General features: G+C 53.2%; 2 protein-coding genes and 1 long non-coding RNA gene across 7 annotated transcripts in view; 2 read left to right on the top strand and 1 right to left on the bottom strand.

Moving 5' to 3' along the window:
- The window catches only part of PTPRH (protein tyrosine phosphatase receptor type H), a 28,622-nt gene extending 15,726 nt beyond the window's left edge, over window positions 1-12,896 (top strand). The window contains exons 11-20 of the mRNA XM_063719801.1: window positions 1,027-1,105; window positions 1,220-1,264; window positions 6,516-6,606; window positions 7,081-7,171; window positions 8,100-8,176; window positions 8,283-8,417; window positions 8,656-8,778; window positions 8,978-9,138; window positions 11,994-12,129; window positions 12,242-12,896. Of these exons, the coding sequence (XP_063575871.1) occupies window positions 1,027-1,105; window positions 1,220-1,264; window positions 6,516-6,606; window positions 7,081-7,171; window positions 8,100-8,176; window positions 8,283-8,417; window positions 8,656-8,778; window positions 8,978-9,138; window positions 11,994-12,129; window positions 12,242-12,391 (1,088 nt within the window). The 3' untranslated portion in view covers window positions 12,392-12,896. The remainder of the gene's footprint in view (window positions 1-1,026; window positions 1,106-1,219; window positions 1,265-6,515; window positions 6,607-7,080; window positions 7,172-8,099; window positions 8,177-8,282; window positions 8,418-8,655; window positions 8,779-8,977; window positions 9,139-11,993; window positions 12,130-12,241) is intronic.
- Window positions 12,897-13,762: 866 nt separating this feature from the next.
- Window positions 13,763-21,609, top strand: SYT5 (synaptotagmin 5). 5 transcript variants are annotated; one of them, XM_024237459.3, is made up of 9 exons: window positions 13,763-14,026; window positions 15,057-15,180; window positions 15,754-15,926; window positions 18,009-18,128; window positions 18,257-18,424; window positions 18,793-18,960; window positions 19,138-19,255; window positions 19,484-19,617; window positions 20,810-21,609. In XM_024237459.3, exons 2-9 carry the CDS (start codon window positions 15,102-15,104, stop codon window positions 21,008-21,010), a joined length of 1,161 nt encoding a protein of 386 aa, XP_024093227.3. In that variant the 5' UTR covers window positions 13,763-14,026; window positions 15,057-15,101; the 3' UTR covers window positions 21,011-21,609. The 5 variants fall into 5 exon arrangements, with proteins under 5 accessions (XP_024093227.3, XP_024093228.3, XP_054395046.2 ...); XM_024237460.3 differs by having other exon boundaries at window positions 13,809-14,026; window positions 19,141-19,255; XM_054539071.2 differs by having other exon boundaries at window positions 13,809-14,179; window positions 19,141-19,255.
- Window positions 16,588-21,669, bottom strand: LOC134760662 (uncharacterized). The gene is made up of 2 exons (XR_010138523.1): window positions 21,580-21,669; window positions 16,588-17,047 (listed from the first exon to the last, which is right to left on the bottom strand). It is a non-coding gene; the product is annotated as an uncharacterized LOC134760662 (long non-coding RNA).
- Window positions 21,670-25,010: the final 3,341 nt, after the last annotated feature.

Genomic DNA, 25,010 nt, shown 5'->3' with positions numbered 1-25,010 from the left:
CCCTGGCTAACACGGTGAAACCCCGACTCTACTAAAAATACAAAAAATTAGCCAGGCGTGGTGGCAGGCGCCTGTAGTCCCAGCTACTCAGGAGGCTGAGGCAGGAGAATGGTGTGAACCCGGGAGGCAGAGGTTGCAGTGAGCCGAGATCGCGCCACTGCACTCCAGCCTGGGTGACAGAGCAAGACTCTGTCTCAGAAAAAGAAAAAGAAAAAGAAAAAAAATCTGCACATAACTTTTGACTCCCCCAAAACTTAACTACTAATAGCCTACTCTTGATTGGAAGCCTTACCAATAACATAAACAACATACATTTCATCTGTAATATGTACTATATACTGTATTCTTTTTGTTTGTTTGTTTGTTTCTTTTTGAGACAGAGTCTTGCTCTGTCGCCCAGGCTGGAGTGCAGTGGCATGATCTGGGCTCACTTCCAGCTCCACCTCCTGGGATCACGCCATTCTCCTGCCTCAGCCTCCCGAGTAGCTGGGACTACAGGTGCCCACCACCACGCCCTGCTAATTTTTTGTATTTTTAGTGGAGATGGGGTTTCACCATGTTAACCAGGATGGTCTCGATCTCCTGACCTCGTGATCTGCCCATCTCGGACTTCCAAAGTGCTGGGACTACAGGTGTGAGCCACCACACCCGCCCGATAAGAATACTGTATTCTTATCAAGTAGCTAAAGAAAAAAATGTTATTAAGAATATCCTAAGGAAGAGAAAATGTACTCACTATTTATTAAGTAGATCATCATAAAGGTCTTCATCCTTGTAGTCTTCGAGTTGAGTAGGCAGAGGAGGAGGAGGAAGGAGAGGGGCTGGTCTTGCTGTCTCAGGGGTAGAGGAAAATCCATGGGTAAGTGCGTAAGTATAACTGGACCGACGCAATTCACACCGGTGATGTTCGAGGGTCAGCTGTATTTGGACCAGGCTCCTGGGAAAGAGGAAAAGCTGGGCAAGGTTGGAGACAGATGAGCAGATCAGACCTGTGCTCTGAGGGTTCCCTATGCCTGCTCCCCACAGGGGTCATTGCCGGAGCCATTGTGGGCATCCTCCTGTTTCTCGTCCTCGTGGGCCTGCCGATTTTCTTCCTAAAGAGGAGGTGAGACTCAGCACAGGGCTGACCGCCTGGAGGGTGGGGGCTGGAGAAGAAGGAGGAGGACCCCTGGTTGCAGCCTCACTCCCTGAGCCTCTCATCCTAATGACCTTTTCCCAGGAATAAGAAGCAGCAGAAACCAGAACTCAGGGATCTGGTCTTCAGGTGAGCAGAAGGTCTGGGGGGTGCATCGGAAAGAATCTGGTCAAATCAAGGGGCGTTTGCTGGCTGCCAGCTAGGTCAGAGGGTGGATCAATGCATTTACCCACAAAGGTCTCAGAAGGGGCCGATGCCTCTGCGACAGGGACCACAGCCCTTCCATTGCGACTCACTCCCCAAGCAGCCTGGGCCAGCGAATTCAGTTCTGGTCTCAACTCCCGGACATTCATTCATTCAGCAGATATCAGCTGAGCACCAGCATGTAACAGGCACTGTTCCAGGTGCCAAACAAACAGCAAATGAAACCAAGATTCTTGCCCGCAAGGGGCTTATATTCTAGTACAGGAGATATCAATAAACAAGATCGCTGGGTGTGGTGGCTCACACCTGTAATCCCAGCACTTTGGGAGGCCGAGGCAGACGGACCACAAGGTCAGGAGATCAAGACCATCCTGGCTAACATGGTGAAACCCTGTCTCCACTAAAAAATACAAAAAATTAGCCAGGCGTGGTGGCGGGTGCCTATAGTCCCAGCTACTTGGGAGGCTGAGGCAGGAGAATGGCGTGAACCTGGGAGGTGAAGCTTGCAGTAAGCTGAGATCACACCACTGCACTGCAGCCTGGGCGACAGATCGAGACTCCATCTCAAAAAAATAATAATAATACAAAATAAAAAAAGATCATAAAAAATATGATGTAAACTTTCAGACAGGGCCAGACATGGTGGCTCACGCCTGTAATCCCAGCTACTCAGGCGGCTGGGGCAGGAGAATCACTTGAACCCGGGAGCAGAGGTTGCAGAGGTTGCAGTGAGCTGAGATTGCACCATTGCACTCCAACCTGGGCAGCAACAACAACAACAACAACCACAACAACAACCACAAAATATATATATATATATAAAATAAACTTGGAGACAAGACAAGAGGAGGGGATAGGAAGGGTAGAGGAATATTTTGATATTCTTTTTTTTTTTTTTTTTTTGAGGTGGAGTCTTGCTCTGTCACCCAGGCTGAAGTGTAGTGGCGTGATCTCTGCTCACTGCAACCTCCGCCTCCCGGGTTCAAGCAATTCTGCTGCCTCAGCCTCCCGAGTAGCTGGGACTACAGGCATGCACCACCACGCCCGGCTAATTTTTGTATTTTTTAGTAGAGACAGGGTTTCGCTATGTTGGCCAGGCTGGTCTCGAACTCCTGACTTTGTGATCCACCTGCCTTGGCTTCCCAAAGTGCTGGGATTACAGGCGTGAGCCACAGCCCCTGGCCTATTTTGATATTCTTCTAATGTGAAAATTAGAAGAAATTAGAGAGAAAATCAGATGAATTATTTTATTTTATTTTATTTATTAATTTGTCAAGACAGTGTCTCACTCTGTGGTCCAGGCTGGAGTGCAGTGGCGCAATCATAGCTCACTGCAGCCTCGACCTCCTGGGCTCAAGTGACCCTCCCATTTCAGCCTCCCTAGTAGCTGGGACCACAGGCACGCACCACAATGCCTGGCTAATTTTTTAATTTTTTGTAGAGATGGGGGTCGGGGGGCGGTCTTACCAGGTTGCCCAGGCTGATCTTGAACTCCTGGCCTCAAGCAGTCCTTCCACCTCGGCCTCCCAAAGTGTTAGCATCACAGGTGTGAGCCGCCGCACCCAGCGGGAATATTTTAGGCAAGATATTCAAGGAAAGCTTTGCTAACGAGATGACTAAGAGGAAGTCATCTGAGTACAGGCCTACGCAAGTGGGAGAGGAGCCGAGCACCCATCTGGGAAAGGCGCTCCGAGGACAGGGGCGGGCGAGTGGAGGGCCTGAGGCAACAGCACACGTGAGGTTCAGAGAACATCCTGCGTCTCCAACTGAGCAGAGTGAGGAAGGGGAGGGTGGTGGGAAGTGAAGTGAGAGAGACGTCAGTGGGGCCAGAGAAGGCACAGGCTTGTAGATGAAAGTTAGGACTTTGGATTTATTGTGAGATGAGAGTTCTTGGAAGATTTTGAATAGACTAGTGACGCAGTCTAACATGTTTGAGAAGAAGTCTAACATGTGGAAGAGATTTGTAATAATCCAGACAAGAGGCCAGGCGTGGTGGCTCACGCCTGTAATCCCAGTGCTTTGGGAGGCCGAAGCGGGAGGATCACTTGAGGTCAGGAGTTCGAGACCAGCCTGATCAACATGGCAAAACCCTGTTTCTACTAAAAATACAACAATTAGCCGGGCATGGTGGCCGGCACCTGTAATCCCAGCTACTCAGGAGGCGGAGGCAGGAGAATCACTTGAGCTCCAGAGGCTGAGGCTGCAGTGAGATGAGATCACACCACTGCACTCCAACCTGGGCGACAGGGTGAGACTCTTTCTCGAAAAAGAAAAAGAAAGAAAGTGAAACTACAGGAATGGGCCAAACCCTCTAAGAAGTGTGTTTCCAGCAAGAAAAGTGGCTTGGGGTTGGACACTGGGGAACAGTTACCTTTCAAGACGGACAGAGGAGGAGGGGCCTGCCCAGGAAATGGACAAGCAGCAGCTGGGTAGGTGGGGGCCAAGCCAGGGCCAGGTGTTGCGGAACAGTGCAGATCCAGGAGAAAAGGCAGGCACAGATGGCGGTGCTAAATGCTGTTGAGCAGTCAGGCCGGTGGGGGCTGACACGTGGCCTTTGCAATTACAGACAGGGAGGCCACGACGATTATGGAGAAAGGTGTTCCCTGGAGTAGTGGATATAGACTCCAGGCCACGGTGATAGGATCACAGGAAGGAGAAAAACTGGTCTGCATGAGAAGTGTAAGTGTAGGGCTGTCTGAGTATGTTTATTATTTTTTATTTTATTTTATTTTTTTTTTTATTTTTTGAGATGGCGTCTCGCCCTTTCACCCAGGCTGGAGTGCAGTGGTGCGATCTCGGTTCACTACAACCTCTGCCTCACAGGTTCAAGCGATTCTCCTGCCTTAGCCTCCCGAGTAGTTGGGACTACAGGTGTGCAACACCACGCCCAGCTAATTTTTGTAGTTCTAGTAGAGACGGGGTTTCACCATGTTGGCCAGGCTGGTCTCAAACTCCTAACCTCAGGTGATCCACTCACCTGGGCCTCCCAAAGTGCTGGGATTACAGGCGTGAGCCATTGTGCCCAGCCGGTTTTACTATTCTTTAGGTGTCGTAAAGTCAACAGATCAAGAGACAGACATAAAGAAGAGTTTGTTACTCACAGTTTCCAAGAGAGAAAGTGCCTGTCCCACCCTGAGGGGCCACAGGAGGAAGCACCAGGGACACTCAGGAGGCAGAGGTGCAGGGAGGAACTTCAGGCAGGAGTTTCCAAGGGAGGGAATGGGCCAGGCAGGGAAACTAGGTTTAGGATTCTCTAGTTTGTGTAATTTCCTTAGCTCAGGATCACAGGGGCCATGCCCGGTTGTCTGGCACCTGGTCCTGGTGTGATGAGAGCAGGTGCACAGTGGCCCAGAGTGTGAGAGCCCAGTAAAGGAGGTGATGGGTTACAGACCGAATCAGCTGCTCAAAACATCAGAGCTGGCCAGCATCCTCCAGCCAGCCTCAAAATTGGGTCGACACAACGTTTTTTGTTTTTTTTTTTTTAGACAGAGTTTCACTCTTGTTGTCTAGGCTGGAGTGCAGTGGGACGATCTATGCTCACTGCAACCACCTCCCGGGTTCAAGCGATTCTCCTGCCTCAGCCTCCCAAGTAGCTGGGATTAAAGACACATGCCACCACGCCTAGCTAATTTTTGTACTTTTAGTAGAGATGGGGTTTCACTGTGTTGGCCAGGCTGTTCTCGAACTCCTGACCTCGTGATCCACCCGCCTTGGCCTCCCAGAGTGCTGGGATTACAGGTGTGAGCCACCGTGCCCGGTGAGACAACATTTATAAAATTATATTACAGGCTGGATGCGGTGGCTTATGCCTGTAATCCCAGCACTTTGGGAGGCTGAGGCGGGCGGATTGCCTGAGATCAGGAGTTTGAGACCAGCCTGGGAAATACAGTGAAACCCTGTCTGTACTAAAATACAAAAAATTAGCCTGGCAATGCGGTGTGCACCTGTAGTCCCAGCTACTTGAGAGGCTGAGGCAGGAGAATTGTTTGAACCCGTGAGGCGGAGGTTGCAGTGAACTGAGATCGTGCCACTGCACTCCAGCATGGGCGACAGAATAAGACTCTGTCTCCAAAGAAAACAAAAATTATATTACAAGGGGAAGAGTGAGAAAGAGCTGAAGTTCCATGAAGTCGAGGAACTTTTTAAATGTTTTCATTTTAGTTTAAAAAACTGAGACAAGATCTCACTCTAGGCTGGAGTATAGTGTTGCAAACACAGCTCACTGCAGCCTTGACCTCCTGGTTCAAGTGATCCTCTCATCTCAGCCTCCAAGTAGCTGGAACCACAGTTGTGCACCACCCCACCTGGCTGATTTTTTAATACTTAAGTTTTTGTGGAGACAGGGTCCTGCTGTGTTGGCAGGCTGGTCTTGAACTCCTGGGCTCAAACAATCCTCCTGCCTCAGCCTCTCAAAGTGCTGGGATGACAGGCATGAGCCACCGCGCCCAGCCTCCCTTGTTTTTGAGGCTGAATCATATTCCACTGTATGGCTCGACCACGTTTGGTTTATCCGTCCCCCCATAGATGGAGGCTTAGGTTGCGTCCACCTCTGGGCTATTCTGAACATTATAAATATGGGCATGCAAATAGCTTTTTGAGTCTTTGCTTTCAGTTCTTTTGGGGATATACCCAGGAGCGGCATTGCTGGATCAAAAACACCTTTTCATTGATCCCAAAAGCACATATATATAGACGTATATACGTATATAGACGTATATACGTATATAGACGTATATACATATATAGACGTATATACATATATGTATATACATATATATGTGTGTGTGTGTGTGTGTATATAGAGAGAGAGAGAGAGAATGAGAGAGAGAGAGACGGATGGAGTCTTGCTCTGTCACTGAGGCTAGAGTTCAGTGGCGCAATCTCAACTCACTCAACTTCCACCTCCTGGGTTCAAGCGATTCTCCTGCCTCAGCCTCCTGAGTAGCTGGGACTACAGGCAGACACCACCACGCCCAGCTAATTTTTGTATTTTTAGTAGAGATGGGGTTTCTCCATGTTGGTCAGGCTGGTCTCGAACTCCTGACCTCAGGTGATCCACCCGCCTTGGCCTCCCAAAGTGCTGGGATTACAGGCATGAGCCACCATGCCCAGCCCTCAAAAGTGCAAGATTAAAAGAGGTTACGGTCTTTTCTCCCTGCTCCCCCAAAACCCGTAGCTCCCCAGGGGACATCCCGGCTGAAGACTTTGCTGACCACGTCAGGAAGAATGAGAGGGACAGCAACTGCGGTTTTGCAGATGAGTACCAGGTGGGGAGAGGACAGAGGGGCTGAGCTCAGCCTCCCTCCGGTGGCCCAGACCCCCACCCCTACCCCCTGGCCAGACCTCACGGTTTTCGGGATTAAGCAAAAGCAGCATTGCATATGTCATTGGATTGTGCAGAGATTCCCAGCCATGTTATCTTTCCACTCACTGAAATCTTAAAATAATGGTGGGTCAGTCCTAAAGTAACTCTCTCTGCCCCCACCCAGTGAGTCCTTTCTCCCCTGACACCTGCTTTCTTGCCTGCCTGAAGAAGTTCCATGGTTCACTAAATCCTCCCCAATGCCCCACAAGGCAAGTGGCACACACATATGTTCTGTTTTTGTGGGTGCCATAGAATCTCAGGGTGTAAGGGATAAACAAGGGGTGATGCCGAAGAAGGCAAGGGGAGCTCAGGGGGTACCCTCGAGGGACAGTAGAGAAAATCCAACACCAGGTACCCCCTCTGCCTGCACCCCCAGCAACTCTCCCTGGTGGGCCACAGCCAGTCTCAGATGGTAGCTTCGGCTTCAGAGAACAACGCCAAGAACCGCTACAGAAATGTGCTGCCCTGTGAGTCTCCGGCTCCCGCTGCTTTCGTCCCAGCCCTGATCTAGTCGGCACCCCACCCCAGTCCCCTTCTCCTACCCGCTTTGAGAAACAAGACCCACCCCCAACTGTGGGTCCCCTTTTTTTTCTCTTCCTTCTTTTTTCTTTTCTTTTTTTTTTTTTTGAGATGGAGTCTCGCTCTGTCACCCAGGCTGGAGTGCAGTGGCGTGATCTCAGCTCACTGCAAGCTCCGCCTCCTGGGTTCACCCATTCTCCTGCCTCAGCCTCCTGAGTAGCTGGGACTACAGGCGCCTGCCACCACTTCTGGCTAATTTTTTGTATTTTTGGTAGAAATAGGGTTTCACCGTGTTAGCCAGGATGGTCTCGATCTCCTGACCTCGTGATCCACCTGCCTCGGCCTCCCAAAGTGCTGGGATTACAGGCGTGAGCCACTGCGCCTGGCCCCACCCCTCTTTTTTTTCCTTTGAGACAGAGTCTTGCTCTGTCATCCAGGCTGGAGTGAAGTGGCGCCACCTCCGCTCACTGCAACCTCCACCTCTTGGGTTCAAGCGAACCTCCCTCCTCAGCCTCCCTAGTAGCTGGGACTACAGGCGCCCGCCACCATGCCTGGCTAATTTTTGTATTTTTAGTGGTGACCGGGTTTCACCATGTTGGCCAGGCTGGTCTCAAATTCCTGACCTCAGGTGATCCGCCCACCTCAGCCTCCCAAAGTGCTGGGATTACAGGTGTGAGTCACTGCACCCGGCTGTGGGTCCCTTGGAGAGTCCTCCTGGCCTGCTCCCTGCAGCTGAGGTCCCTCCGCCCCTCTCAATCCCTGTGTAGCTCCCAGGGTCTGCCTGCACCTCGGCATGACTTCTGTCTGTGGGTCTTGGTCTTGTCTCTGTGCCTCTCTGGGTCTCTCTGCCTGGCTAATGCTGGCCTCTTCTCCTAGATGATTGGTCCCGGGTGCCCCTGAAGCCCATCCACGAGGAGCCAGGCTCTGACTACATCAATGCCAGCTTCATGCCCGTAAGGTCGTGGTTGGGATTGAAAGGGTGCCCAGCAGGCCTGGAGAGATAAGAGCTGGCGGGGGTCATCTTAAGGCCCCCCTGACCCGTCTGCCTTCCTCAACCAGGGTCTCTGGAGCCCCCAGGAGTTCATTGCAACCCAGGGTCCCCTGCCACAGACGGTGGGTGACTTCTGGCGCCTGGTGTGGGAACAGCAGAGCCACACCCTGGTCATGCTGACCAACTGCATGGAGGCCGGCCGGGTGAGAGATCTGAGTCCTGGGTGCTGACTGGGTGCAGGACCCTGCCCCGAACATTGATCCAATGTAGACCCCACACCCAGACCTTACGGATTCCTCCAGGGTAACCCCAGGCGTCTTCAGTGTAGACTCTCCCCACTCTCCCCCCAGCCCATCTGCTGGTTCACGTATGGGGCCTAAAGCAGACCCCACAGACCTGGGGAAGAGGAGTTGTGTTCTCTGACCCCTCCTCCTCCTCCAGGTGAAGTGTGAGCATTACTGGCCTTTGGACTCACAGCCCTGCACCCATGGGCACCTGCGGGTAACCCTGGTAGGTGAGGAAGTGATGGAGAACTGGACGGTGCGGGAACTGCAGCTCCTCCAGGTGCGTGTGTCCAGCCCCGTCCTGGCCCTCAGCCTTCCCCTGTGACATATGCCATGCATCCAGGACCCTCCACCAACTTCAACCTTCCACCCACTCCTCTGAGGAGCTGCAGTGTACCCCAGGGAACCCGCTCCTAGTGGTAGAAGCTAGGTGCTCCCTACGTTCATCTCCAGAGCCTGTGAGTGCTCCCTCCTTCCAGGTGGAGGAGCAGAAGACGCTATCCGTGCGGCAATTCCACTACCAGGCCTGGCCGGATCACGGCGTTCCCTCCTCCCCAGACACCCTGCTGGCTTTCTGGAGGATGCTCCGGCAGTGGCTGGATCAGACCATGGAGGGAGGCCCACCCATTGTGCACTGCAGGTGGGGACCAGCCCAGGACCCTCTCCCTTGAGAGAACCGCTCCCTTGGGGCTCAGACAGTTGTGTTAGACAGGACCCTGGGAACTTACAGGGGAGGTGGAAGAGGGAGAGAAGGAGGAGGTGGATGCAGAAGATAAAGGGGGGCGTGAAGCAGATTAAGAAAAGAAGGATAAGGATGAAAAGATGGGAACGAAAGGTGAAAAGGCAGGCCAGGCGCGGTGGCTCATGCCTGTAAATCCTAGCAATTTGGGAGGCCAAGGTAGGTGGATCACTTGAGTTCAGGAGTTTGAGACGAGCCTGGCCAACATACAAACCTTGTCTCTACTAAACATACAAAAATTAGCTGGGTGTGGTGGTGGGCGCCTGTAATCCCAGCTACTCAGGAGGCTGAGGCAGGAGAATCGCTTGAACCCGGGAGGCGGAGGTTACAGTGAGCTGAGGTCGCACCACTGCATCCAGCCTGGGTGACTGTGTCTCGATTTAAAAAAAAAAGGAAAAAAAGAAAGATGAAAAGGTAAAGGCAGAGAAGGTTGAATGCAGAAGAGAAGGGAGAAAGGATGAAGGTGCAGGATGGGGATGTGACCACAGATTCTGAGAAACAATGGAGACACTTCCCTGTGCTGGAGTGCAGGGCCTCCCCCATCAACTGCTTCCCTGATATTTATTTTTATTTTGTTTTATTTTATTTTATTTTATTTTATTTTATTTGAGATGGAGTCTCTCCCTCTCGCCCAGGCTGGAGTGCAATGGTGCAATCTCAGCTCCCTGCAACCTCTGCCTCCCAGGTTCAAGCAATTCTCCTGTCTCAGCCTCCCGAGTAGCTGGGATTACAGATGCTCACCACCACACCCAGCTAATTTTTGTATTTTTAGTAGAGACGGGGTTTCACCATGTTGGCCAGGCTGGTCTCGAACTCCCAACCTCAGGTGATCCAACCACCTCGGCCTCCCAAAGTGCTGGGATTACAGGTGTGAGCCCCCACGCCTGGCAATGTCCTCCCCATTTTAGAGCTGAGTGGGTATCATTACATCATTCCATTAGTATGCATATCCAGAAGCACATCTAGAACAGCCAGAGCAACAGAGACACTAAACAGACTAGTAGCTTCCAGGCCCTGGAGGGTGACAGGGAATGGGGAGAGACGGCCTAATGGCTGTGGTGTCTGCTTTAGGGGTGATGAAAGTGTTTTGCAAGTAGATAGAGGTGGGGGCTGCACAGCGCTGTGAGTGTGATAAATTGCTCACATTCAAATAGCTATTTTTTTTTTTGGAGACAGAGTCTTGCTGTGTCACCCAGGCTGGAGTGCAATGGCGCGATCTCCGCTCACTGCAACCTCCACCTCCCGGGTTCAAGCAATTCTCCTGCCTCAGTCTCCTGAGTAGCTGGGAATACAGGTGCCCACCACCCCACCTGGCTAATTTTGGTATTTTTAGTAGAGATGAGGTTTCTCCATGTTGGCCAGGCTGGTCTCCAATGCCTGACCTCCGGTGATCCTCCCACTTCAGCCTCCCGAAGTGCTGGGATTACAGGCGTGAGCCAATGCGCCCAGCCTAAAAGAGCTAATTTTTTATTTATTTTTTTTTGGGGGGGACGGAATCTCGCTCTGTTGCCCAGGCTGGGAGTGCAGTGATGTGATCTCGGCTCACTGCAATCTCCGCCTCCCGGGTTCAAGTGATTCCCCTGCCTCAGCCTCTTGAGTAGCTGGGACTGCAGGCTCCCGCCACCACACCTGGGTAATTTTTTTTTTTTTTTTTTTTTTGGTATTTTAGTAGAGATGGAGTTTCACCATACTGGCCAGGATGGTCTCGATCTCCTGACCTCGTGATCCACCCACTTCAGCCTCCCAAAGTGCTGGGATTACAGGCGTGAGCCACTGTGCCCAGCCTAAAATAGCTAATTTTTTCACTGGGCACAGTAGCTCATGCCTGTAATCCCACCACTTTGGGGGGCTGAGGTGGGAGGATCACTTGAGTCCAGGAGTTTGAGACTACCTGGGCAACATGGCAAGACCCCGTCTCTATTAAAAAGTTAATAAGTTAAAAAGTTAATAAGTTAGCCAGATGCAGTGGTGCATGCCTGTGATCCAAGCTACTCAAGAGACAGGAGGATCACTTGAGCCCAGGAGGTCAAGGGTGCAGTGAGCCGAGATCATGCCACTGCACTCCAGCCTGCGTGACAGAGAGAGACCCTGTCTCAAACAAAACAAAAGACTAATTTTTGTGTTTAAAGGAATTACTAAATGATTGGCTGGAGAGTTCCTCTTCCTGTGTTTGAACCCTGGCTCTGCCACTTATTAGCTGAGTGGCCTGGGGAATGGGACTTCACCTCACTCAGCCTCCATTTCCCCATTTGTACAATGGATATGCTAGTACATCCGACTTCTTAGGTTTGGGAGGAGTGAAGAAGGCCCATCAGGCACTTAGAACAGAGCCTAAAAGATGGAAGGAACTCCAGGCATAGTTTTGTTGTTGTTGTTGTTTTTGAGATAGAGTTTTGCTCTTGTCGCCCAGGCTGGAGTGCAATGGTGCGATCTCGGCTCACTGCAACCTCCACCTCCTGGGTTCAAGTGATTCTTCACCTCGGCCTCCCAAGTAGCTGGGATTACAGGCGTGTGCCACCACACCCGGCTAATTTTTGTATTTTTAGTAGAGACAGGGTTTCTCCAGGTTGGCCAGGCTGGTCTCGAACTCCTGACCTTGGGTGATCCACCGGCCTCAGCCTCTCAAAGTGCTGGGATTACAGGTGTGAGCAGGCATAGTTATTGCCATCATTCAAACACAGATCCCTCCAATCAGCCATGACCCCGGACCCTCACACTCCTGCCCCTTGGTCTGACCCTTCCCTTGTTCTGCCTAGTGCTGGCGTGGGTCGCACAGGCACCCTCATTGCCCTGGACGTCCTGCTCCGGCAGCTGCAGTCCGAGGGTCTCCTTGGGCCCTTCAGCTTTGTGAGGAAGATGAGAGAGAGTCGGCCGTTGATGGTGCAGACTGAGGTGAGGCAGCCCCTCAGTGACACAGGATGGGAGGCAGTGGGACAAGGGACCCTGGCACTCCACGCAGCCCAGACTTGGGGGGACGCCTCTCACTCCCATGCCTGCTTCCCAGGCTCAGTACGTATTCCTGCACCAGTGCATCCTGCGGTTCCTCCAACAGTCAGCCCAGGCCCCAGCCAAGAAGGAAGTCACGTATGAGAATGTGGAAAACCTCATCTACAAGAACGTGGCCGCCATCCAGACCCACAAGTTGGAGGTCTAAGTGACGAGGGGGCTGGGTCCGCAGCCCAGGCATCCTCAAGCTCTGGATGCCCACTTGAGCCCAGAGTCCTGGAAGAGCAGAGGGCTGGGCTCCCAGACTCCTGGGTGCTGTGGGAAGAGGAGGCTGGGATCCCAAACTCTGGTTTCCCCAGGAGAGAGTGGTCTGGTGGGCTTCAGATGAGTCCTATGGGAGCTGGGGATCTGGATTCCTGGTTCCTTGAAGAAGGAGAGGGATGGTAGCTTGGATTCCCTAGGTCTTTCCTGGATGCAGAAAGAAACAGGCTGGAGCCTGGATTCTGAGGCAGGAAGGAATTTGCGTCTGGAGTTCTGGCTACTTGAGGACCAAAGGCAGGAAGGATCCTGCCCCGATTTTACTTCAGAAACCAAATCAGTCTTCTATAATCTGGAGTCAGAGGGAGTCCCTGTGCCCAAGGTCTCCCTGAACCCCACCATCCACATATATTTTTCCTTCTATCCCATAATTTATTAAATCACTGTTCTCCCCAGAGACAGTTGTCCCATGGATTTCTGGGTCTGGAAATAATATTGGATTGGGAGTAGGGATGGGTTCCTGGTATCTAGGGATAGAGGCAAACGTCCAGGAGGGGACTAGAGGGACCCACACATTTGCACATGAAAAAATGTAGGTTTAGGTGGTTGAGTCTCTCAGAGAAGGCAGTGTCCAGACGTCTGTGTCCAGGGTCTGGCCAGTATGGAGTATGGACAGGGCTCGCTGGAGCTAGGTGCTTGGGGACTTGCCTTCTGAGCTTTTCTTTTACTCTTCTTTGTTGTTGTTGTTTTGTTCTTTTTTTTTGTTTTTGAGACATGGTCTTGCTCTGTTGCCCAGACTGGAGTGCAGTGGCTCACTGCAGCCTTAACCTCCTGGGCCCAGGTAAGCTTCCCACCTCAGCCTCTAGAGTAGCTGTGATCACAAGTGCGCACCACCATGCTGGCTCACTTTTGTAGAGACGGGATTTTGCTATGTTCCCCAGGCTGGTCTCCAGCTCCTGGGCTCAAGCATTCCTCCTGCTTCGGCCTCCCAAAGTGCTGAGGTTACAGGTGTGAGCCACTGCACTGGCCGCCTCCTGGGACTGGTGTTAGGGGAACTTAGAGGGCGATGTCTGGGGGCTGATAGCTGGGGACTTTGATGCTGAACCCCGCAGAGTCTGGGTCTCCATTGGGGGTCTGGGGTCTCCTAGGTCCTAGGACTGAGTATCCTGGCATGCCGTTCTTTGGGCTATACAGGGTGTGTGTCGTGTGTGTTGGGGCGGGAGGAGTGGAGTGGTCTGGACGGCCAACGACTGGACCAGAAGGCAGAAAATTCTAAGGCAGCAGGATAAACATCTGTGGGCGTCATCGAGGTTCCCGGGTGGAGGCGGGATGAGGGGCGGGGCAGGGCTTTCCGCCTACCCGAGACCAAATACGGGCACACACAATACACACCACACACTCGCGCACACGCACACGGGCACATACGCGCGCACGGGATCCAGCTCCGCTCCGCGGCTCCCCCCGCCCCGCAGAGCTCCGCGATCAGCACCCGGGACAGCGCCACCGCCCACGTGCAGGGGGTGGGGTCCGGGCGGGGCTGGCGCCTCGGCGTCTCCCGGGAGTGTCCCGTCCAGCCGCCGAGCAGGTAGGAGCTGCTGGGACCCCCGTCCTCAGCCCATCCGCATCCACATCCCTAGAGGAAAGGGGTGTGGGAGTGGGGGCTGGGGCACTGGAGGGACAACCAGAGGGAGGGCTGGAGCCTGAAGCGGAGAGACAGGGATTTGGGGACGCGAGACAGGTATGGAGAAGACAAAGAGCCAAGGGCGGGGAGGGGGGCGCAGGCGGAGGGGAGAGGAAGAGACCCTGGAGACAGAGGCCAGGCGATAGGCAAGAGAGACAGGCGGGTTGGGGAGGCAGACACAGGGAAGACACCTATTTGGGGTCAAGAGACAGCGTGGAGACCGAGGCGGTCACGAGAGCAGCACGGATGCGTGGAGAGACCAACAGGCCAAGAAGGATGAGGGGGCTCAGCACAGGCACCGGGCAGCCCCCGACCCGCCCTCCAGCAAAATTGGGGAGAGGGAAGAGGGAACCTGCGTCTCAGCTCCCAGGACTAGGTGCGGAGGGAGCAGTAGGCTGTGGGCGCTCGGACCACAGGCTGCCCCCTCCCCACCTCGCGGGACCTCAGGATCCCAGTCGGGCTATTGGGGGGTTCCCAGGCACCGGTGGGCCCTGGAGCGAGCCTGCCCCGCCGGGACTCCGCGTCTGTGCGTCAGCCCCGCCCGTTGTCCTGGCAACAAACCGTTGCCAGGGCAACCAGCTTTGCTCTCAGCCCGCTTGAGAGGAGCCCGGCTGTTGCTCTGGGCAACGCGGTCCGCTGGTTCCCACGCCTGCCTTCGCCCGCTTCCAGTTCAGACCCTGCGGAGGGGCGAGGACGAGGCAGAAGTCAGCGGGATGCCTGTGGGGCCGTGGAGGAAGAGGGTATCCCTTTGGGATGGAACTAGGTCCTGGACACCCCCTCTAAAGTGCGGGGAGGCTGGTACTACAACTCCCAGCATGACTCGCGGTGGCTGTCCGGTTTCTGCGCGGCTATTCGCGCAGGAGCCTCATGGGAGTTGGAGTTCTTTGTTGTGCGTGGGGCTCAAAGGACGTCTGGGGTGGGAATGGGGGACTAGGGTGCTTGAGTGTCTCTGCAGAAAAGACTCTAGGACCCCGCCACCATGTTCCCGGAGCCCCCAACCCCGGGGCCTCCATCGCCCAACACGCCTCCCGACTCCAGTCGCATAAGCCACGGCCCAGGTGAGCAAGACCCGGGGGCGGGGGGGCCCGAGCAGAGAGAAAGCCCGGCCAGGATTCCGAGGGGCGGGATTCGGACGGGTGTACTCGGGCAGGCGGGCTGGAAAATCCGGCTGGGATCGCGGGTCGTCATCCTGAACCGGAATGCGAACGAAATGGGGAAAAAGGAAGGAACAGATTTGCAACAAAAATCGAAACCGGATCAAGGGGTGTTGCATGGAATGGGATCTTAGAATTGGAAGGTCCACCTAGCCTTTCTTTTACAGATAAGGAAACAGGCCCGATGAGGAGCAGGGCTTCTTGTAAAAGCATCAGGAGTTGAGCAGAAATGGGGGACGGGGTCGGGTAAGGAAAGGCAGAACTAACAAGCAAACAAATCCAGATGGTGTCAGCCTGGGTTAGGGCATCGAATCTCTCTATAGGCCACATTAGGTGGAAGAAAAACACAGGAAGAAATGCAATGAAAATGGCTGGAGGGAAAAGGAGGCCAGCATTCCAGCTTCCACGTGTAATCAGGACTGAATCAGCCAGCGCGCTGCCCAGGCCTCAATGTGTGTTGTCTCCACCCCTCTGCAGTGCCCCCCTGGGCCCTGGCCACCATCGTGCTGGTCTCAGGCCTCCTCGTCTTCAGCTGCTGTTTCTGTCTTTACCGGAAGAGCTGTCGGAGGCGGACAGGCAAGAAGAGCCAGGCCCAAGCCCAGGTCCACCTTCAGGAAGTGAAGGGGCTGGGCCAGAGTTACATAGACAAGGTGTGGCCCAGCCCAGCCCCTCCACCTGGCCCCTTCCCGCACCCTGCTCCTCTCAATGGGCCAGCTGGTCCCAGTCCCTGCTCCCTTCCCTCCTATAGGAACCCAGCTTACTAGCTCATCCTCCCTGTGTGTCTAGCCCTCAACTGGACTCTGGGGACCTGGAGATGGAACAGAACTAGTTGCTATTCACAAGAACTTCCCAATATGGTGGGGGAGTCAGGCACTGACACAGACACTCACCACACAGGGTAATATGTGCCATACTACAGGGTCTCATAGGAGCGCAGAAAAGGCATCCCACTGTATAGAAACCTACAGAAACGTATAAATATTTGGCTCTGGGCCAGGTGCAGTGGCTCACGCCTGTAATCCTAGCACTTGGGAGGCTGAGGTGGACAGATTGCCTGAGGTCATGAATTTGAGACTAGCCTGGGCAACATGATGAAACCCTGTCTCTACTAAAAATACAAAAAATTAGCCAGCCATGGTGGCGTGGTATAATCCCAGCTACTCGAGAGGCTGAGGCACTGAAACCGGGAGGTGGAGGCTGCAGTGAGCTGTGATCGCGCCACTGCACTCCAGCCTGGGTGACAGAGCGAGACTCTGTCTCCAATAAATAGATAAATAAATAAATAAATGGCTCTGAAAGCTGAAAACCAGCTTTGTGCCAGAATACTTTAAAATATGCTGATTTTTTTCAGAAAATGGGACATATTTACACTAAGAAAAAGTTTAAAACAGAGGGTTAGACAGAGGAGGCTTCGTGGTGGAGGTCACTTCTGCACTGAGACCTGAGGGACAGAGTTAACTGAGACCAGAGAGAAGGACATTCTAGTCCAAGTTGGAGCATGTGTTGAGGCCCCATATCCAGATTCAGGCCCCATATCCAAATTCTGAGGCTTATGTGGGGAACAAAGAGTCGTTTTTCACAATAGCTGCACTCTGGAGTGAAGTGTCTGGAGAACTCAGCAGTATCCATGTCATGAGGGTGATGAAAGCTACAAATATGTTTTGAGCATGAGAGGGACAGGGTCAGATGGTGTTAGGATGACTCCTCTGGAACCCTGTGTAGGACAGATCTGCGGTGAGGAATCCAGGGAGGAGGCCAGTGCAGCAGCAGCCTGGAGAGGATAAAAGACATTTGCATTGGACGAGGCCGTTGGAATGGAAAGTGGTCACTGCAGGGTCTGAAAATTAAGTCTCTCAGTGCAGAGTGCAGTGGTTGCCTGGGAGCCAGACAGCCCTAGGTTTCCAACCAAGAAGGACCATTCCCTGGTTGTGTGACCTTGGAGAATTCACTGTCCCTCTCTGAGCCTCAAGTTTGTGGTCACTAACTTGGTATTTCCCCTCCTTCCTTCTCAATAAGGAACTGTTCAATTAGTATCCGTAAAGGATGCCATTTAGGGTCCTGGTGTCCAGCCCCATCCCTATCCCTTAAACCAGTGATTTTCAAAGACCATCTGCAGCAGAATCACACTGGGTCCTTGTTGAAATGCAAATTCTGGCGCTAGCACCTGACCTATTAAGTCAGAATCCCCGAAGAGGTGACCTCAGACATTTTGCCACAGGATTCAGGGGAATTCAGGTTCACATTGAATTTTAAGAATTGCTGGCCTAGGTTAAGGAGACACCTTCTGCTTTTTCATTCCACTTTAGAATGGCAAGTACACAGTAAATATACCATTTCTCCTCCATGTTTTGCTGTGCTAAGATCACAGGTAAACATGGCAGTTTGGACTAGCACCCAAGTACACATCCATTAGCATGTGAAATAAAACCTGCATTATTCCTGTGGGCAATGGGACACCATCAGCACTTATTTTAATCTAAGCATGACAAACACATGTCTAGTCCCTGCCCATAGCAGACACCACTAATCAAACCTTCACAAACATACTGCATCTGTGTTACCATGTCTATTTCCTGCCTGTGGCAGACAGCACTAGTCAAATACTGACTCTGCTTAGCCTGTGAGCGCTCAGATATAGCCCAAGGGACCTGTGAGCCTCCCTTGGCTTCTGAGCCTGAAGGATACTGCTATCAGGGGAAGACTTCACCTACCCTTACCCCTGGCTTCCTAAGGTGCAGCCAGAAGTGGAGGAGCTGGAGCCAGCACCATCCGGGCCAGGGCAGCAAGTGACAGATAAGCATGAGCTAGGACGACTGCAGTACTCCCTGGATTATGACTTCCAGAGTGGCCAGGTGGGTGTGGAGGAAGGGGATGCCTTAGAGGGAGGATCCCGGGGGTTCCAACCCCTTCTGAAAGGAGCCTTGGAAGGGAAGCTAAGACTAGTGTTCCCCACCTCCCCCACTGTGCCTGGGCCCTGCAGCTGCTGGTGGGCATTCTGCAAGCAATGGGATTGGCAGCCTTGGATCTTGGTGGCTCCTCGGACCCCTATGTGCGGGTCTACCTGCTGCCAGACAAACGGAGGCGGTACGAGACCAAGGTGCATCGGCAGACGCTGAACCCTCACTTTGGGGAGACTTTCGCCTTCAAGGTGAGCTCCTGCCTTCAGGCTCCGTGTTCCACAGCCTGTGCCCAGTCCCTGGAACAGTAGGGACCGACCCCTTCCGCTTTTCCTGGAGGCGGCCACAGCTCAGGTGGCAGCTACCAGCTCTGGGGCTATTCCACTGGACCCTGGGCACTACTGACTCCTGGGCTGTAGCCTGGTCCTTGGGCGGTACCATTTGGGTTCCACTGACCCGTGATTTTTTTCCGCATGGATCCCTGGACTTCCCCATTTGGGTTCCCCTAACTGTTCGCTTGGACCCTCGCTGCCTCACTCCACGCCTTCCTTCTGGTTGTGCTGTGCCTCACCCTATCTCTGATTCCTGCTCTCTACTGCGGATTCTCTGTGCACTCCAGGTCCCCTACGTGGAGCTGGGGGGCAGGGTGCTGGTCATGGCGGTGTACGACTTCGACCGCTTCTCTCGCAATGACGCCATCGGGGAGGTGCGGGTCCCCATGAGCTCCGTGGACCTGGGGCGGCCAGTGCAGGCCTGGCGGGAGCTGCAGGCGGCTCCGCGGGAGGAGGTGAGCATGCGCGGTCACGCCCCGAGCCACGCCCCCCCAGGCCCAGCCCCGCCCACAACATTCTGAGCCAATCAGATCATAGGCTTTCCAGACCCTCGGGGCGGCGTGGATTGTACCCCTGAGGGGGCATGGATGTGGAGCCGGGGCTCTGGTGATGGGCCCCTCTCCTTCTTTCAGCAGGAGAAGCTTGGTGACATCTGCTTCTCCCTCCGCTATGTCCCCACGGCCGGGAAGCTCACCGTCATTGTCCTGGAGGCTAAAAACCTGAAGAAGATGGACGTAGGAGGACTGTCAGGTGTGTGGGAAGGAAGGGAGTGGGGTGTGTGGGGATGGCGTGGGGTGGGTTCCCGTTCTGACAGTTTCTGAGCCTCGAGGGTTTCTTTGGGGACAGGGAGGCCCAGGCTGCCGTGGAAGGCATGGATTTTGGCATAGAGCTAGGGAGACCCGAAGGGTGTAGGCAGTGTTTCTATGTTGGTCCAAGAACTCAGCAGTGGAGTGCTATAAGACTCCTTCCTCTCCCCAGATCCATACGTCAAGGTCCACCTGCTGCAGGGCGGCAAAAAGGTGCGGAAGAAGAAAACCACCATCAAGAAGAACACTCTGAACCCCTATTACAACGAAGCTTTCAGCTTCGAGGTGCCCTGTGACCAAGTCCAGGTGAGCTCAAACCTGCCCTTCTCCAAGAGTCCAGACCTTTAGTAATCACTATTGCTAGGCGGAGGGAGACTTTTTAGCATCTCCCTAGAAACCAGGTGAGGGGGTCTGAGGTTATGCTCTCAGTCTGTTTCCTCCTATGAGGACAGGAAGCCTCTACCACTCCAGGAAGAGACTCCTTAAAATTGGGTGTGGGCATCCTATCTGCTTTAAGCCGGACCAGTATGCTCCACCCCTAAGCGGAACCAGGATGTCCCACCCCTAAGCAGTACCAGATTCTCCACCCTAAGCAGGATCAGTATGCCCCGCCCCACCAAGCAGAACCAGGATGCTCCGCCCCCAAGCAGGACCAGGATGCCCCACCCCTAAGCGGGACCAGATGCCCCACCCCTAAGCGGGACCAGATGCCCCACCCTAAGCAGGACCAGGATGCCCCGCCCACAAGCAGGACCAGGATGGCCGACCCCCAAGCGGGACCAGGATGCCCCGCCCCCAAGGGGGGGGACCAGTATGCCCCGCCCCCAAGGGGGACAAGGATGGCCCGCCCCTAAGCAGGACCAGGATGCCCCGCCCCCAAGCAGGACCAGGATAGCCTGCCCCTAAACAGGACCAGAATGCCGCACCCCTAAACGGGACCGGGATGCTCCGCCCCCAAGCAGGACCAGAGTGCCCCACTCCTAAGCAGGACCAGGATGCCCCGCCCCCAAGCAGGACCAGGATGGCCCGCCCCCAAGCAGGACCAGGATGCCCCGCCCCTAAACGGGACCACGATGCCCCGCCCCCCCACCAGGATGCCCCGCCCTCTTCAGGAACATGGTTCTAAGAAAAAGAGACCTCCCCTCACTTCTTTAGGGACGGCGCCTACCCTAGCCCGACCCCTGTTAAAGTTCTGCAGCTTTGCGGCTCTTAGGAGGCTGCTCCCCTAGGAGGCGCCGAACACACCCGCTCCGCAACCGAGTCCTGAGGGTTCATTTCCTTAGAAACCTGGCTGCGCAGGAAGAAAGGCGCCAGAGCGTCCTCCTCACCGCAGGCTCCGTCCCTCTCGTCTCCCACCCCCTCCCCCGTCCCGAGCTCCGGGGCCCCGAGCCCTCGGGTGGCAGCGAGAGGTACCCTCAGCCGTGAAAACGGACACCGCCCCTTCCGGGGCCTCCTCCCCTCACGCTCCTCTCTCCTCTTCCTCCCGGGCCCACCCCAGAAGGTGCAGGTGGAGCTGACCGTGCTGGACTACGACAAGCTGGGCAAGAACGAGGCCATCGGGAGGGTGGCCGTGGGGGCGGCTGCCGGCGGGGCTGGCCTGCGGCACTGGGCGGACATGCTGGCCAACCCGCGGCGGCCCATTGCCCAGTGGCACTCGCTGCGGCCCCCGGACCGAGTGAGGCTGCTGCCTGCGCCCTGACTCCCACCCCAAGCCCCGGGCCAAGCTTGGACTCTAGCCCCTGACCCCAGACTCCCGAGACCGGCCAAAGCCAAGCCCCCCCACCCTTAAGCTTCCTCTAACAGTTACCCTCCCCCCACCTTCCACCCCAACCATCTGAACCATTCCTGTCTTCTCACCCCCAACGATGCCAATCACCACAACTTTCCAGCACACTCCCCCGACCGCACGCGGACACACCCAGATGCCCCAGGGACCCCTGGGCAGGGAAGGCAGCCTGGTCTCTCCTGCCCCCGGGTCCTGCCCCCTGCTTTGACAATCAGCCATCCTCGTCTGCTCTCCTCTCTTTTCCAACACAGCCCATCCCTGCAACTGCTCCTGGGGCCAAATAAATATTCAGCAGCTCCGGTGGCCTGGGCCCATGCTCCTTGATGGGGGTGGGCAAGGGCTGGGGCCCAAGAGGAAACCTCGTTTCCAGGAATGGGCGCGCACAGGGCAGTGTGAGTGCTGTTCGTCCTGAAAGCCGCTGAGAGAGACTGGCCTGACCTCGTGGACTCCCTCACACTCTCACCCGTTCATTCCTCACTCACCACTCTGAGCCTGGGTTTCCTCCTCTGGAGAATGTTGGGATAATAATAATTCCTGCCACATGTTGGCTGTGAGGAGTCCGCGAGAATTCCCTTGCTTGTCCATGAATTTATCCACTCGCTTGCTCACCCATGACTCACATCGATTTTCATACCCATTTCTGCATCCCTCCCTCCCTCTCTTTTTTTCTTCCTTCCATTCCATATTCCCTGAGGTTTTCTGTTGAGTGCTGGGGCCCCAGAATAGATACAAACACAGACCTGACCCCCCCCCCCCCCCCAGCGACTTACTGTCATCAAAACAAAGGAGAGGCACGGAGCCAGGGAATAAAATCTCCAGAGCCTGCGAGAGAGGACGGAGTTAAGCAAGGAAAGACAATGATTTCAACTTCACCTTTCTTTTTTCTTTTCTTTTCTTTTCTTTTTTCCTTTTTGTTTGTTTCTTTCTTTCTCTCTCTCTCTCTCTTTCCTTTTCTTTCTTTCTTTCTCTCTCTCTCTCTTTTTTTTTTTTTTTTTTTTTTGAGACGGAGTCTCGCTTTGTAGTCCAGGCTGGAGTGCAGTGGTGTGATCTCGGCTCACTGCAAGCTCCGCCTCCCGGGTTCACGCCATTCTCCTGCCTCAGCCTCCTGAGCAGCTGGGACTACAGGCGCCTGCCACCACACCCGGATAATTTTTTTGTATTTTTAGTAGAGACGGCATTTCACCGTGTTAGCCAGGATGATCTCGATCTCCTGACCTCGTGATACGCCCGCCTCGGCCTCCCAATGTGCTGGGATTACAGGCATAAGCCACCGCGCCCAGCCCTTCGTCTTTTCCTTTCTTTTCTATTTCTTTTGTTTTCTTCTTTTTTTTTTTTTTTTTAATTTTGAGACGGAGTTTCGGTGTTGTTACCCAGACTGGAGTGCAATGGCGCAGTCTCGGCTCACCGCAACCCCTGCCTCCCGGGTTCAAGCGATTCTCCTGTCTCAGCCTCTTCTTACTTCTTTTTTTGACAGGGTTTCTCTGTGTACCCTGGCTGGAGTGCAGTGGGGCAATCATAGCTCACTGCAGCCTCAACCTCCCGGGCTCAAGGGATCCTCCTGCCTCAGACTCCTGAGTAGCTGGGACCACAGGCACATGCAACCATGCCTGGCTAATTTTTTTTTTTTTTTTTTAGAGATGGGGTCTTGCTATGTTGCCCAGGCTGGTTTCAAACTCCTGCGATCCTCCTGTCTGAGTAGCTGGGACTGTAGACATGAGCCGCCTCATCCGACCTCATTGTTCTTTCAACGAATGCTGCCTCCTACTCTGTTTCTAGCAAAGATGATAGTTCCATTGGCTTCTACCTTATCTCATCCCATACAGAATTTTGGGTGGCGAACAAAGACCTATAAGATTTGGCCAGAGAACTCTCTGAGCAGCAGATTAAGTGGAGAATGAGGCAAAAATTACCCCCACATACCAAAAAAGGAGGCAGCAAACAAACTTGCTCCTAAGCTTCCTGGTAGCCAATGGGGAAAGTGAAAATAGAACAGCTACACAGACTATCATATCCATGAGATTTTTAATTTTTCTCCAAAGGAATTCAGTAACTTTTCATGTGTGTGAGAGTGTGTGTGTGTGTGTGTATGTGTGTGTGTGTTGGTGTAGAGCATGTCTTTATGAAGACAGCTCTTTATGTTACTACTATTACTGCCAATAATAATCCTCACAGCAAACTCATGAAATAAACATGATAATTATTCCCAGTTGACAAATGAGTCCAAACTATGCTTTAGAAAATTTGGGCTGGGCGTGGTGGCTCACGCCTGTAGTCCCAGCACTTTGGGCGGCTGAGGTGGGCAGATCACCTATGGTCAGGAATTCAAGACCAGCTGGGCCAACATGCTGAAACCCTGTCTCTACTAAAAATACAAAAATTAGCTGGGTGTTGTGGCGGGCACCTGTAATCCCAGCTACTAGGGAGGCTGAGGCAGGAGACTCGCTTGAACCCAGGAGGCGGAGGTTGCAGTGAGTCGAGATTGCGCCATTGCACTCCAGCCTGGACAACAAGAGCAAAACTCCATCTAAAAACAAACAAACAAACAAACAAAAAACAAAAAGAGAGAGAGTTCCTGTGAAATGCTCAGAATCACACAGCCAGAAAGCCTGTTTCTAAATCCTGGGATTGATTTAGATGATGACAGTGGGGTCCTTGGGTCTCTGTCTCAACAAGAAAGCAGAGTGATAGAAGAATAAAACCATTTGAAATGGCAGTCCACACTGGGACCAAAACGTAAAAAGGCTGAGATAACTCAGGGAGGGTGGTCACGGGCAGCCTTCCTGAGGAGGTGCAGTCTGGGCCATGACTTGAATGACAAGAAGGAATGAAGCTTGCAAAGGTTAGGGAGAAAAACAGTGGAATATTATTTGGTCATAAAAACAGAAGAAAGCATTGATTCATGCTTCAGCATAGATGAGTCCTGAAAATATTATGCGAAGGGAAGGAAGCCGGACACAGAAGGCTGCATAGTGCAGTATTCCATCCAAAAGAAATCTCCTGAACTGACAAATTCACAGAGACAGAAAGTAGATTCGTGGTTGCCAGGGACTGAGGAGAGAGAAATGGGGAGATAAATGGGGTACGGGTTTTCTTTTGGAGTGATGAGAAAGTTCTGGAATTAGACAGTGGTGATGGTTGCACAGCATTGTGAGTGTACTAAATGTCATTCCCAATTAATAGTATGTGTGTTTTACACCAATTTAAAAAGAAAACAAGGCCAAGCACGATGGCTCATGCCTTAATCCCAGCACTTTGGGAGGCCAAGACAGGAGGATTGCTTGAGCCCAGGAGTTCCAGACCAGCCTGGGCAACATAGTGAGACCCTGTCTCTACAAAAAATAGAAAAAAATTAGCTGGGCATGGTGATGCATGTCTGTAGAACTTGCTACCTGGGAGGGAGGCTGAGGCGGGAGGATGGCTTAAGCCTAAGATTTAGAGGCTGCTGTGAGTTGTGATTATGCCACTGCCTTCCAGCCTGCTCCACAGAAGGAGATCTTGTCAAAAAAAAAAAAAAAAAAAAAAAAAGAAAGAAAAAGAAAGAAAGAAGGGAAAAGAAAAATAAAAAGAAAGAAAAGAAAAGAAAAGAAAACAGGCTAGTCATAGTGGCTCAGGCCTGTAATCCCAGCACTTTGGGAGGCAGGAGGATCGCTTGGGGCCCAGGGTTTGAGACCAGCCTGAAAAACCTCACTATTTTAAAAATTTGTATAGTTAACTAGGTATGGTGGCACGTGGCTGTAGTTCTAGCTACTCAGGAAGCAGAGGTGGGAGAATCAATTGAGCCCGGGAGTTTCAGGCTGGAGTACTCCAGCCTAGGCAACAGAGCAGGTCCCTGTCATAAATAAATAAATAAATAAATAAATAAATAAATAAATAAATACAGCCGGGCACAGTGGCTCACGCCTGTAATCCCAGA

The sequence above is a fragment of the Pongo abelii genome, chromosome 20 (assembly GCF_028885655.2).
Source record: "Pongo abelii isolate AG06213 chromosome 20, NHGRI_mPonAbe1-v2.0_pri, whole genome shotgun sequence".
Classification (NCBI taxonomy): domain Eukaryota; kingdom Metazoa; phylum Chordata; class Mammalia; order Primates; family Hominidae; genus Pongo; species Pongo abelii.
This window is presented reverse-complemented; position numbering and strand designations above follow the sequence as displayed.

Coding starts and splice junctions, on each gene's coding strand:
- SYT5 (XM_024237459.3), top strand. CDS start 15,102: ATGTTCCCGGAGCCCCCAACCCCGGGGCCTCCATCGCCCAACACGCCT. Junction 18,425..18,792: donor GGGAGACTTTCGCCTTCAAG/GTGAGCTCCTGC, acceptor TGTGCACTCCAG/GTCCCCTACGTGGAGCTGGG. Junction 19,618..20,809: donor TGCCCTGTGACCAAGTCCAG/GTGAGCTCAAAC, acceptor GGCCCACCCCAG/AAGGTGCAGGTGGAGCTGAC.